This window comes from Polistes dominula, unplaced genomic scaffold (assembly GCF_049000335.1).
Source record: "Polistes dominula isolate Pdom_NZ unplaced genomic scaffold, Pdom_raw_medaka contig_77, whole genome shotgun sequence".
Lineage (NCBI taxonomy): Eukaryota > Metazoa > Arthropoda > Insecta > Hymenoptera > Vespidae > Polistes > Polistes dominula.
The window spans coordinates 1,217,501-1,232,133 of record NW_028301152.1 but is presented as its reverse complement, the minus strand read 5'-3'; the positions used below and the strand labels follow the sequence as shown (position 1 = coordinate 1,232,133).

At 29.3% G+C, this 14,633-nt stretch overlaps 1 protein-coding gene and 1 long non-coding RNA gene across 4 annotated transcripts in view; one reads left to right on the top strand and one right to left on the bottom strand.

Moving 5' to 3' along the window:
* Nucleotides 1-14,633, bottom strand: part of Glut4EF (Glucose transporter 4 enhancer factor) — a 112,789-nt gene that overhangs the window by 32,961 nt on the left and 65,195 nt on the right. For both annotated transcript variants that reach the window (XM_015316387.2, XM_089178207.1), the window contains one exon: nt 13,593-13,664. In XM_015316387.2, coding sequence (XP_015171873.1) covers nt 13,593-13,664 — 72 coding nt within the window. The remainder of the gene's footprint in view (nt 1-13,592; nt 13,665-14,633) is intronic.
* Nucleotides 1-14,633, top strand: part of LOC149030641 (uncharacterized) — a 29,367-nt gene that overhangs the window by 10,866 nt on the left and 3,868 nt on the right. Inside the window, exon 1 of one of the 2 annotated variants that reach the window (XR_016178484.1) lies at nt 14,447-14,623. The exons of the other annotated variant lie outside the window; for it this stretch is intronic. This is a non-coding gene — a long non-coding RNA (uncharacterized LOC149030641). Of the gene's footprint in view, nt 1-14,446; nt 14,624-14,633 lie in introns of those variants that run through there. 2 annotated transcript variants of the gene reach the window in all.

Here is a 14,633-nt window from a genome sequence, read left to right as displayed (position 1 = left end):
AATCACGGTGATTGGTTGGTGTAGCAGGAAGAAAGCGAGAAGCGGCAAGAATTGCGAGAGTTCGATTTGGCGCGCGTAAAAAAGGCGGTCAGGACCTAGGACAACGAGAGGTTTGCTGTACCATCACCGTTCATATCTCTCTCTCACTCTCACACTCTCTTTTACCCCTTCTCTCCTCCACAACCCCCTCTCCCCTATCTCTCTCTCTCACTCTTTCTCTGACGATTTCACCAGTACCGCCTCCACCACCATCGCCATCGGCAGTTAAAGTCGCTTTTGCCGCTGTTGAAATTCACGAACGTGCGTCCTTGAAGAACCCCCCACCCCTTTCTACTCCTCCTACTCCTCCTCCCACAACCCAACCCAACCCCCTCTTTCTTTCTCTCTCTCTCTCTCTTTCTTTCACTCTCTCTTTCTCTCTCGTTTTATTTCGTACTCCTTCCACATTGGCCCGAGCAAAACTTTTGGGTACCCCTCCCCCCTTTCATCCCCTCCCCCTCCCCCTCGCCCTCGCCCTCGCCATCGAAGAAAACCGTTTTGTCCGAGCGTTCGTTGGTCTCTTTTTTTATAATATATTCTATCTTTTTCTTTCTTTCTTTCTTTCTTTCTTCCTTCTTGATGACGAGTCGTCGTACGGAAGGACGTGCGTGCTTCACGTTTTCACACATACATACACGTTGATATATAGATATTATATATATGTAATAATCGTTCGATATACGGGAGACCCGTGTCGTTATCGTTTCTCGTCAAAGATTTATGCATGTCCTATCTGGACCATAAAACTGGCTTGCTAGTTTGGAATAATTCTACGTTCTACTTGAAAACTTACATCACATCACGCTATCCTGTCAAAATATCGTTTTTAGAGAGATGTAATTCATTTAATTAAAGAGTATTTCTATGAATAATAATAATAATAGAAATAATAATAATAATAATAATAATAATAATAATAATAATAAGATTGAGACTCTTGCACATATATATTGATGTTTATATTTAATACTTAGAATGTATGATAATAATTGAATGGGTTCTTCGTAATCAGGTGTGAGTCACATTTCACTTTGAAATTTTTGTTCCTTTTTATCAACAAGTAAGGAAGTAATCTCACTTACATACCCCATACATTGTACCAACTTTTATATACGTTAAAAATGTATTTAAAAAAAAAAATAAGAAAAGAAAAAATGTTAGATAGGGAGAGTAACAGCATTGTCGGGCAAGCCCGATCAAGATACCAAGAATTAAAGGGTCAAATGGTTAGGTCACGAAGAAACTAGTCGTGTTAATTAATAGGAGAATTGAAATGTGTCCTTGTATATATAGTTATATATATATATATATTATTATATTCGTGTCTCTATCTATGTATATGAATTATTTTGACAAATTTATTTCTATATATATATATATATAATATGCAATTTGCATATACATATGCAATATATATTATATATATTATTATATTATATTATTATTATTATTATATTTTATATTATTATATATTATATATATTATATGTGTATATATGCAAATAATATATAGAATATATATGCAATTTGATAAGGATTTTATATATCAAATAACACAATAGTCATAAAATATTTTTATGCATGAAAGAAATATTTGACAAAGAAATTTTTCTTATCAAATAATAATAATAATAATAATAATAATAATAATAATAATAATAATAATAACAAAGTCAGAAACACTTTTACTTAAAAGTTTATCTATCTATGCGACACTTTGAAAAGTTATATATATATATTTTTAATTTTTAAATAAAATAAATTCACTTAGTTAATTTTTTCTATCTATCTATCTATATATATGACACTTTGAAAAGTTACGTTTATTTCTTTTTTTTTAAATAAAATAAATTTTAATCAAACTATTTTGATAAGTTTGAAAGTAAGAACACGGTATATGGTTTAGATATATATATATATATATATATATATATATATATATATCTCACTAACATATAAACGGATAACTATCTCCATTGTGCGTGTGTGTGTGTGTGTGTGTGTTACCGTTAACGTCAGAATGGAGTCAGAAACGTGTACTCACTGTATTATTACGTAACGGCAGAGACGCGCGTGTAGTCATACGGTATCTAGGATTCGATAGGACGACTGAAAGAGAGAGAGAGAGAGGGAGAGAGAGAGAGGAGAGAGAGAGAGAGAACGCCAGTAATTGCAGTTGGATATTGCCGAGTCGTAATTTTCCTCAGAGACAGCGGACTCGCTTCCGCTTCGGTAATCTTATACGACACATTGCGTTATATATCGTATCTAATCATCAAATTTGAGTCCTTGAAACGCGAGAGATCACTGTCAGTATTGTCCAATCAACTGTATACTCTCTCTCTCTCTCTCTCTCTCTCTCTCTCTCTCTCTCTATTTGTCTCTCTCTCTTTCTTTTACATTCACTCACTCACTCACTCACTCACTTACTCGTACACTCAGTTACCTCTTTACACGTATTCATCAAATCACGTATACACATGCATTATCAGATATTATAGAGACATACACATATGTGACAATAATTATCAATGATCTAATTGTCTAAAGACAACAACAACAATAACAAAATTGATTATTATATTACATTTAATATTATATGTTCTGTAATCACGTCTCAACCCATTGATACGAATCAATAAATACAGATAATAATATATTTCAAACTTAAACTTGTTCATCAAAATTAACGAACGCGCGATTTTAAAATTCAACCTTCCTTTGACTCTTCTAACTTTCTCTCTCTCTCTCTCTCTCTCTCTCTCTTTTGTTTCCTTTATTTCTTTTTTTTTTTTTTTAACGAAACCACAGGTTATTGGCGTAACAAGAAAAAAAAAATAAACCGGTGACTTTGACACGACCAAAAAAAAAAAACAAAAGGAAGGGATAGAAAATATTAAAATTGGGACCAATGGGATCGTATATATATATGTATACTGATCACATTACAAGTTTCGCAAAAACATCTGTCCCCATATGTTGTCTCTACAAATTTATTTACCATAAAATTATTATTTTTTTTATTTTTTAATTTTATTTTAAAACAAGCATAACGACGATTAAACGTTAACAACGGATTACTCGAACTTTCTTCATTTCAAAGAAGAAGAAGAAAAAAATAAATAAATAAAAAGAAAGAATGCAAAAATAAAAACAACAAATTTGTTGATCATTCTTTACCCTTCCCCCCCCCTGCCCCTGCCCCTGCCCCTCCCATTCCCACTCCCACCCCCACCTACCCCCAACCCCAAATTCCTCATCCCATCGTTCAGTTACTTTCTCTGTCTTTCTTTTATATTATCCATCTTTCGTACTGTTTTACACACGTTTTCGTTTGATTTTCTCGTTGTTGCCGGGTGCACAGAAATATGCAGAGGTATTACGTCGTCGTACGTTGAAGTTTACGCAACACCTTCCTATTATATAAGACGGATGGACGTACATGATACGACCCAAGCCACCAACGGTGGTAACTGAGGCCCCTTCGTATAAAACGCACATTTGCATACGTCTATCTATATCTATATCTATATCTATATCTATAACTATATCTATCGTTTATATACATGTATATATGCATTTACATTCATATATGTTGGTATTTACGTACATTCATATATTTAAGTATCTCTATGCATATATACATGTATACAAATATTTACATAGTATATATATATAAATGTATTTATGTGTGTTTGTGTGTGTGTGTATGTATGTTGCTATGTAATGTACACGTATGTTAGATATATATACATGATGAATGTATTTATATACATGAATGTGTATGAATATATATATATGTACGTTGGTATGCGCATAAATGCATATATGTGTATAAGTATGCGAATACATAGTCAGTTCGTGTAGATTAGTTGGCAATGAATCGAAATGTCCTCGGATCTATTCGGATTTACAACCTCCCTTCCTATTTCCTCGAAATGCACGTCATCATATACACACATCAGTTTACGAAGGTATATTTCGTTATCGAGTCGTTCATTTAAATGTCCTACGACATGTTTCTTTCTTTAATTTTTTATATATATATATATTTTCTTTTTATTTTATTATTATTATTAATTTTGTTTAAAAACACTTCACAACGCAATTCGAATCATGGATGGTTCTAATTTATTTCTTTACTTTTTTTTGGTTTTTCTTTTTTTGTCAAGAACCTTAACTGAACAGAACCTTAACTGTGCTTGTTAGATATTGTATTTTGCTTGACCTTGAATTTCTTTCATTTTCTTTTTTAAACTATCTGTTAACATTTGTCTGTAAGATACACAATGTTTACAAAAAAAAAAAATAATTATATTCTTTGTGTACTTTTATTAAATAATGTATTATTTTATACGTTATATATTACTTGGTGTTTGAAAAGAAAAAAAAAAGAGAAAAAAAGAAAAAATACTTATTATGAAATAAAAAAAATAAAGAGGATAAAGTTGCAATATATAAAAACGTCATACGTCAATTGATATCGATGCGTTCGTCGTACGTACGTTCCTCGTAACGATCGTTTCGCATATAAACGTATTACTTATTTACTTAATTTATACATATATATATATATATATGTCACTAAAGAACTATATGCGAGAAATGAAATTCGTGAAACGATGCGAGAATTTCTTATCGGGGAGTTTGATTATAAAAAAAAAAAAAAAATCAAAGAGAAAGAAATAAAAAAGAAAATAAAACAAGAAAGAAGGAAGGAAGAAGAAGAAGAAGAAGAAGAAGAAGAATAAAACAAGAAGAAGATAATATGTTATAGGTTTGAGTAGCGAGAAATGACGCGAGTTTTCAACAACTCAAGGTCATCGCGTATAATTTTTTTTTTTTTATTACGTACGCTTGCCAATGAGATTACGTTTAAGAATTACAGATGTTACGCTTGATTAGAATTATTAAAAAAAAAAATTGAAAATAAAAAAATGTGAATAATTGTACTTATTGTATCTGTACTTTTGTTACTTTATAACAATTACGTATAAACATATGTGTAATGCACGTATAATATTAATATAAACATTTTAGAATAAAATTACATTTAATTATATGAAATGTACTCGTGGAAATATTAAAAAAAAAAAAATAAAAAAATAAAAAAATTAAAACTTTAAACTCAAGATAATATTATTAACATTAATTTGATAAAATAATCATGTCATTCAGTTGACAGAAAAAAAAACAAAAACAAAAACAACAAAAAATAAATTAATAATAATGCACGCAATCGTGTTCATATAAATTAAAATCAGATCACTTTCGTAATCACACTTGTATGACGTAAATACTTGTGTGACGTCTTACAGCAACTATATATATATATATTATACATGATTAATTAACTCTTGCGTCTATAAAGAAAATTAAAAATGATATATTACATATATCAAAAATACGAGACAATTTCTCGCGATTATACAATGAAAAATCCCCAATTAAAAAAAAAAAAACAAAACTTCAAGATGAAATTCAACGATTGAAAAAAATATTGGCAAAAATAAAATTCAAATGAATAAATAAATAAATAAATAAATAAATAAATAAATAAATTGTTAAAACTCTCGAAACACAAGAGTAAAAAAAAAAACAAAAAAAAAGAAAAAAATGGTGCAGAAAAAAATGCATGCAATATACCATAGAATATAAATGGTGAAAAAGTAAATGATACAGAAGGGTAGAAGAGGAAGGGGGCGGATCAGGAGAGAGGGGTTGGACACGGAACTAGAAATAATTATTCTGTGTGAGTTGTCTCTTTGTCAGTTGACGACTACGGTAACTGCACGACGAACAAACCAACCAACCAACCAACCAACCAACGAACGAACGAACGAACGAATACACACACTTACACACACACATACATATATATATATGTACAGAGCGCAGGCAGACCAACCAATACAAAGAAAGAGAAACATTACGCGCGACGCGCATGTAGTCAGGGCCACAGTGACCTTAACTTTACTCCTCTTACCCCCCTCTTTGCACTCACCACTACTCTCCTCCCCTCTCTTACTCTTTTACCTCCCACCAACCCCTTCTCTTCCGTCCCTCTTTACTCAGCTACTCTCAAGCTCACCACCACCACCACCACCGCCACCCTCAGTGTCCGACCCCCGCTCGTCCTTCCGCAGCAACGTCAAACGATTATAAGTTTCATGATGAGGGGTTAGAGGGGCTTAGGGAGGAGGGGCACGTGCCACCAGTGACGTCACGAGCCCACGGTGTGCACTGCGGTGCAACGGCGGTGGGCCACGCATGCGCTTTTCTTTCTCTCTCTCTCTCTCATTTTTTTTTCTTCTTGTTTTTTTTTTTCTTTCTTTCTTTATGCATATACATATGCATATACTTTTCTCTCTCTCTCATTATGTTTCTCTCTATGTCTCTCTCTCTCTCTCTCTCTAACTTGATCGTTTTGATCAGTAGTTGAATTGTATCATGAAGAAGGTTTTTTTTCTATATTCTATGTTCATCCTCTCGAGAGGAAATGCAAATCTTTTTGTGTGTTGGTTGTTCTTATTATTATTATTATTATTGTTTGAACTATTTTTGTTGATTTGAAATTTGTTAATATTTTTAGATCACATAGGAGATAAATGAGAGATATATATATATATATATATATATATATATATATAAATCACTTTTCTTTTTTTCTCTTGTTAAAGAAATAATCATTAGAGCGAATGTTAATAGTGCATTCTTTTTGTTTCTTTTTTTATTTGTGTTTGAAAGTAGTGTGTTAAAAGGAATGAATAAGCTTTGTGTGTTATGTGTTTGTATTTGTTATTTTTTTTTTCTACACTGTAATGTCGATAATGAAAATGTATTGATCAGAATTTAAAGAGTTTTGTTAATAGGAAAAATGTTAATCATTATTGTGAGATTAATAGGTCGAAAAACAAAAAACGTTCTCTGATTAGAAAATGTAATCAAGTAGAATGTGTGATCATTGCAATTCTTTTGTTTAATATCTTAATATATATATAAATGACGTGTCACGTTGTTTGTTCGCAATAGACTTCCAAACTACTGAACCAATTTGAATCAAATTTTGCACACTTTGTGCAATTTCATCCAACTTGAAAGATAGGATAGTTTATATCACAATTTATAATTGCAATATTATTTTACTACTTGTATTTTTGTATCAGACTGATCGTGAGCCACAGCAACGCGTGGCGGGGCACCCCTAGTTTTATATATATGTACGTGGATGTAGACGATAGAAAAATGAGGAATGGGCCGTGATTCGTAAGATCGAATATAATTTGTCTTTTTTTTTTCAATTCGATCCATTATTTCTAAATGTGATCCCATAAACATGTACAATGTATAAAACAGATGAATTATAACTCAAAGAGAGAGAGAGAGATCCTTTCTTTAAATATTCGTATAGTTGTTATCATCTAACTATACACACACACATACACATACATATGTATATGTAGTGTTTAAGTACATAGGTTGGAATTCATTGACCGGATGACTGGCTTCCTTGTCGCGAATATTGGTCGTTCGATGTAACGGGGGTAATAGACGACAGTAATATCGACCATTATCCAACGAAGACTATAATATTCGAGGAATCTATATTCATCATCTTATAATGCTGTAAACAAGTCTGATACTTTGAGTACACATTAAATTTAATATATATATATATATATATTTTTAATACAATGGAATATTGTATTTTAAAATAATACAATTTATAATTAGAAAAACAAAATCATGTTTGATGGATTGTAATTTATTTAACCCTTAAAGTGTATATGGGGTGTTTGACACCCCAACCAATTTTTGATCTCTCGAAAATGTTACTGAATTTGAAAAAATGGGTTATTTGACACCATCTAGTGTTGGTGTCCTATAAAACCTATTCTATTTTGAAAAAGATGTATCAAACTACTTTGAAAAAAATTATTGCGAGGTGTAAATATTAAATAGCGGTTTCAGGTGACACGTTCAAACACCCACAGTGCATTTTAACTAACTTTTACCAAGTGTGCACTTTAAGGATTAAATACAGGGAATTTATCTTCGTTATTTTACACTATGTTCAATAATCTCGTATTTTTTTTTTTTTTTAATCAGTATGAAAAATAATATATTCATTGTAAAAAAAAAAAAAAATAATAACACATTATTACATCAAGTAGAATATAAAATTTTGTATTTTATTCAGTATTGTATTTTATTTCAAATATTTTAGTAATTGATATTCAATACTTTGTTCATATCCCATATATCTTAATTTTGTTAAATTAGTTTAATCGATCACGGTAAAATAATGTTTATTGCTATTAAACATATTATTATAATAAATATACAAAATTGTGCACGTTTAGTATTTCACGAATATTATACAAAAATTAATATTAATCATCTATCACAAATTTAATATTCATTATAAAACATACAATTGTAACATTACCCATAAATAAAAATCCAAATTCTTTATAAATCAAATATCATAGATATTACATTAAACAAAACAAAACAAAACAAAACAAACCCCAAAAACAAAAAATTCTATTAATCATTATTTTAATTCAGTATTGAAACTAATCCTCACGTCTTTCACTTTCATTAAATAGATTTTGATGAACTATCCAGCAAGTGAATAAAATGATATTCATTGTTATATTTACAATTTAACGACACACATTAATTTGAGTTCAACAATTCGAGGTTTCGAATGAAACTCTAATGAACGGGGCGATAGAAACATAGATGTTTGTCATTTCTCTTTATTTATCTATCATCTATCTCTCTTTATCTTTCATTATCTGTCAGTCAAAGCTTTATCTAACTCGTCATGACAAAGTAAATGATCGAACGGATCGCGTAATCGAACCGATCGAGCGTAACAAAACGCAATGCTAGAGTCGGTTCGATAATTGCAGTTGAAATTACACGTGCTTCGACACGCGTACTTTTGCCTCCCCCTCCCCCTCCCCCTCCATCCCCCCTCCATCCCCTCCCCCTCCTCCTCCCTTCTCCCACCTTCTAATCTCTAATCTATGTATCCTACGTATGTCGAGGCTAATCAAACAACGATGTATTTAGATATAGAACGTTTGTAAGGTAACATTGGATGCTTTTGAAATCTCGCATGAATTTCTCTTTTACTTTTTTATTCTAATTTTGCTTTTGTTTTTTTTTTTTTTTTTTTTTTTTTTACAGTTTTTAGAAAGATCAATTAAAATTTTCTATTTTTTTTTTTTAGGTTTAAGTGTAAATCTCCCTAGAAAATCTATCTGAAGATAGATAATCTCTTTTTAATATTAAACACACACGTATTCAATATTTTTCAATATTTTGTGCTATTAAGGAACGTTATTGTATATTAAATGCTTATTTTTCAAGAGATAAATTTCTATGATTTTTTTTTTTATATTAATTTTAGATTTTCCATAAATTCCATAAAAAAAACACAATATCTTAATATATATATAAATTATGTGTCACGTTGTTTGTCCGCAATGGATTCCTAAATTACTGAACCGATTTGAATAAAATTTGACATACTCTGTGCAGTTTCATTTAATTTGAAAGACAGGATAGTTTATATCTCAATTTATAATCGCAATATTATTTTATTAACAAATAGTCATGATTATCTCTGTTAGTTCGATAAGATTCTAACAGATAGCGGTATAAGGCCCCCCCCTAGTTTAATATAATTTACAAAATATATTACGAATAATTCTTATTGATACAAAAACATGTACCAATCTGAAAATGTAGAAAAGAAATGTTTCATCATTTTTTTTTTTTATTTATTGCGATACAAACACATAAATAAGTTGTGCATTCGTGTGTATCAATAAGAAATGTTTTTAATATCTGTTTTTTTTTTTTTTCTAACAATATTCTATACATCGAGTGAATAAAGTAGAGAAGGAGGGGGGGAGGGCCGGAGGGAAGGAAACATCGCGGTTGTTTCACGGCGGCAACTACGGTGATACTTCCTGGCCTAACCCTTTCCCCTCTTCCGTCCACCCAACAAGCTTCTCCGTCAGGGACACCGATACCAGAATGATATTACCACCTCCTCCTCCTCCTCCTCCTCCTCCTCCTCCTCCTCCTCCTCTTACTCCTACTCCTCCATGACTATTATTCTTTTTCAATTCGATTACTTTGAGATCCCCAATGAAAAAAGATTAAAACAAGAAAGAGGTAACTATTTGTGATATCTTTGTCTTTTTTTTTTTTTTTTTTTTTTTTTTTATCACACTTTTATCGATAGAGAAATCACACCGATTAGAATTTTTTTTTGTATATATATATATATACAGTTTTGTCAAGGTACAATAATTATCACAAATTTAAACAAGGGACAAGAAAAATTGAAAATGATAAAAATTCCAATTATAAATCTGCGATAAATCTCTTTGAATTTTTATTAGAATTATTTGTGACAATTGGAAGACAATTTTTTTTTTTCTTTCTATTTTTATAATATTTATTTTTATTTCAAATATAAATAAAAAAAAAAAACAAAATTTTCATCATTTGATACCAATAGAAAAATGATTAGAATTTTAATAAGAATAAATAAGATGCGTGTATATATGATTGTATGATAATTTTGATTTTACAGATTACAAATTATAGATTAATTGAATAAAAAAAAAAAAAAGGGAAGGAAAAAAAAGTATATATGCATAGAAAGAAAAAAAAAACAAACAAAAAAAAATACTAAAAATATTATACTAATAATAATTCAAGTAATCAAAGTGAAGTCCTGCAAAACCAAAAGCTTATCTCGGTTACTATGCGGGAACACATTTTTGATTAAAAAGCAAAAAGACATGCTACGAGTTTTTTTTTTTTAACTTTCCATCGAGTTTCGAAAATTTTCACCTTTCGATTAAATCCTTATTTTTTTTATTTGTTTTTTTTTTTAAATACTTTCTCACACGCATAATATAACACAAATATATTTATTTATTTATTATTTTTTTTTTTTTTTTGGTAATTAAATTTCTGACAAAAATTCGAAACAACGTAATCGGACAAACTTCGAAAATAAAAAAAAATAAAAAAAAAACTACGTTTCGTTAAAGTGATACGAGAAATTGGCACGAAATATTTAAGTTCATTATTATTATCATCATCATCATCATCATCATCGGGTAGATCGTAAAAAAAAACTGGTCTTTACGAGAACACTCTCTAATTACAGACAGACATTCCTGTAATGAGCTGCTTTCGAACGTAGGGGCCCCTCAACGTCAGATTAACGTTAACAAAAATTCGACAAAACTCTAATTTGTACCTAATAAAAAATTACTCCTCCTATCCTGTTGTAATACGAGATTAGTTGTATAAAAAAAGGGTACATTTGGACAGACAGACAAACGATGATTTACATACACATACATGGTGTATATAAACTACAGAACGAATACGTATTTTTATGATACACACGTTTTTAAGTAAACGAATTACCTTATACCACCATCTGTTAGAATCTTATCGAACTAACAGATATAATCATGACTATTTGTTAATAAAATAATATTGCGATTATAAATTGTGATATTAACTATCCTATCTTTCAAGTTGGATGAAATTGCACATAGTGTGCAAAATTTGATTCAAATCAGTTCAGTAATTTAGGAGTCCATTGCGGACAAACAACGTGACACGTGATTTATATATTATATGTCTATGTTTGTGTGTTTTATATACAATCTATGTTTTAACGTTAAACTATATCACAAATTTTGGGCGTATTATAATTGAATAAAATTATATTAATTATATTAAACAAATATTATTTCGTATTTGAAGGGAAACAAGATAAACAATAAATTAATAATAAGTATAATAATTAATACGAAATATATGTGAATGTTTTTGTTTTGTTTTGTTTTTTTTTTTTTAAATTACAGTAACACATTAAATTATTTTACGTAAATGTGTAAGACAAGTATGTGTGTTGGTATATTTACTATTCGAAATAAAATAAATAAAATAAATGATAAATAAATATAAATATTTAATCGTTGCATTTAGTTTGTCAGATATTCAGAACAAAACAAAAAAAATTACAAATCTATTTTGCAAACAAATAAAATCGTATTAAGAATGTGAAACATTTAGAGGGGTAATTCTACTGGTTATATTAAAAAAGAAAATAAATCAATGAGAAATAAATAGTAATATTTATACATTAAATGATCCATTTAATAAAAAACCAAAAAAGAAAAAATAAGAAATCATGGTAGATAGTAGTTAGTCTGGTATCTAGAAGAAAAAGGCAAAATATATAAATAAATAATGATTGGAAAAAAATACGAATACATATATTACTTATGTTGTGAAATTAACTGTGAAATGTAAAACAAAACAAAAAATCGTACGTATGGTATATTTCTGTTTGTATAAGAACAAAATTATATAAAATATAATAAAATATAATAAAATAAAATAAAAATAAAATTAAAATAAAATCAAATAAAAAAAAAAATCAAATAAAAATATAATAAAAATAAAATCAAATAAAATTAAATAAAAATGAAATAAAATAAAAATAAAGTAAAAATAAAATAAAATAAAATAAAAAAAATAAAATAAAAAAAAAATTAAAATAAAATCAAATAAAAAAAAAAAATAAAAATCAAATCAAATCAAATAAAAATAAAATCAAATAGAAATCAAATAAAAATAAAATAAAAATACAAATAAAAATAAAACTAAAAATAAAATAAAACTAAAAATCAAATAATATGTAAAAGTAAATGAAAGATAAATCATAATATATTAATTTATTATTATTATACCATCATTTAATAGGAAAAAGGAAGTTTATTACGGTATATGAATCGAGTAACTGTGTGTAATCGAAGAAGATGTCGAGATATAGTCTTATCGGTCGACTAAATGCGATAATCTTTCACTACCCACTTCCCTCCCCTCTCTATCTCTCTCTCTCTCTTCTTCTCTTTCTTTCTTTCCTTCTTTCTTTCTTTCAATGTATCTATCTCGAGGAAAGAGTTTATGTGACGTACTGTATATACTGGAAACCTAGAAACTTAGAAAGGCATCCGACCTTCGCCGCAAAACGGAGCGGATGTCGAATAAAAGTAGGAGAAAATTTTGCAATCGGAAACGTCGATATTCTTTCTCACGTGCAATACCCCTTTTCCTTTTTTTCTTTTTTTTTTTCTTTTTTGTCTTTTTTCTATCCATTTATCCAATTTTTATTTAATTATTTTACACAAATTGTCACGTGAGATAAATTCTTCAAAAAAAAAAATAAAAAAAATAGCTGCTCAACAACAAAGTGTTCAATTGTGTGAAAAGAACAAACATTAACAACAACCAAAAATTAGATTTAAATGTTAAAACACGTGTAAAACACATAACGTTCAATTAGAAAAAAAAAAAGAAAGATCTTGCAATAGCTGCATTTTTCCTTAGATGAAAACAAATCGTTATAAATCCATTTTATTATTATTATTATTATTATTAATTCATAATAATGAATGAATACATAATATTAAATAAATATAATAATATTCTTACCTGTTCGTTTTCGAAGGTCTCGCAGGAACTAAGATCAATCTCGACCGGATCTCGGTCAACTTTCGCTCTGATCTGGAAATAAAAAATAAAAATAAAAAAAAAATATATATATATATATAAAAAAAAAAATGATCAAAATAACATAAATATTAATTAAATAAATATAAGTAATAAAATATAAAAATTACTCAACTTAATTCAACTCTCAATTCAACTTCATATCTCTCGAATAAAAAAAAAAAACAAAAAACAAAAACACACTTACAATGATATTTGAAATAATCGGATCCTATCGGATACAGATGAATAGGGAAAGGGGTGGAAGGGGGTGGAAGGGGGGTAGAAAGAGGGGAGAGGGGAGGGGAGGGGGGGTTCCTTTCGAGCAACTGAACTATTTTAGTTTAGTTAGCCGTCGTGTTATAGTTAGTGCTAAAATTATCTTTTGGTTGCGCGATAATACCTCCTCAAGGCTCGACTGGTTAAACTTTTGCAGCTCATCTCCTCCTCCTCCTTCTTCTCCTCCTCCTCCCTTACCTCTTTCTATTTCTCCTTACGAAATAACAAAAATCATCTGTGGCGTGTTTACATCCTTGGCTCGTACCCACGACAACGACGACGACGACGACAACGACAACTCTTATGTCATACTGTATACGATATTGAAACTTTTGTGTATTGTTTTGTAATGAGATTAAATGAAAAAAAAAAAAAAAAAAATGATTAGAAAATAATATTAGTTGGATGAATAAAGAAAAGAAAATAAGAAAGAAATAATGAAAGAAAGGAAAGGAAAGGAAAGGATTGAGAAAGAGAAAAGAAGAAGAAGAAGAAGAAATAAAAGTTAATAAGAAAGGATAGAAAAAAAGTTATATATGTGTGTGTATGTGTGTGTGTTTATGTGTGTATATATCTTGGCAAAGATAGTAGAAGAGTAATGACGACGAACGTGAAACGTTTGCAGTCGATGCAACAGCTACGATCGGTCAGGGCCGAGCCTCCTCATTGCCAGCAAGCTTCGTTGAATTATAATAGTATATATAT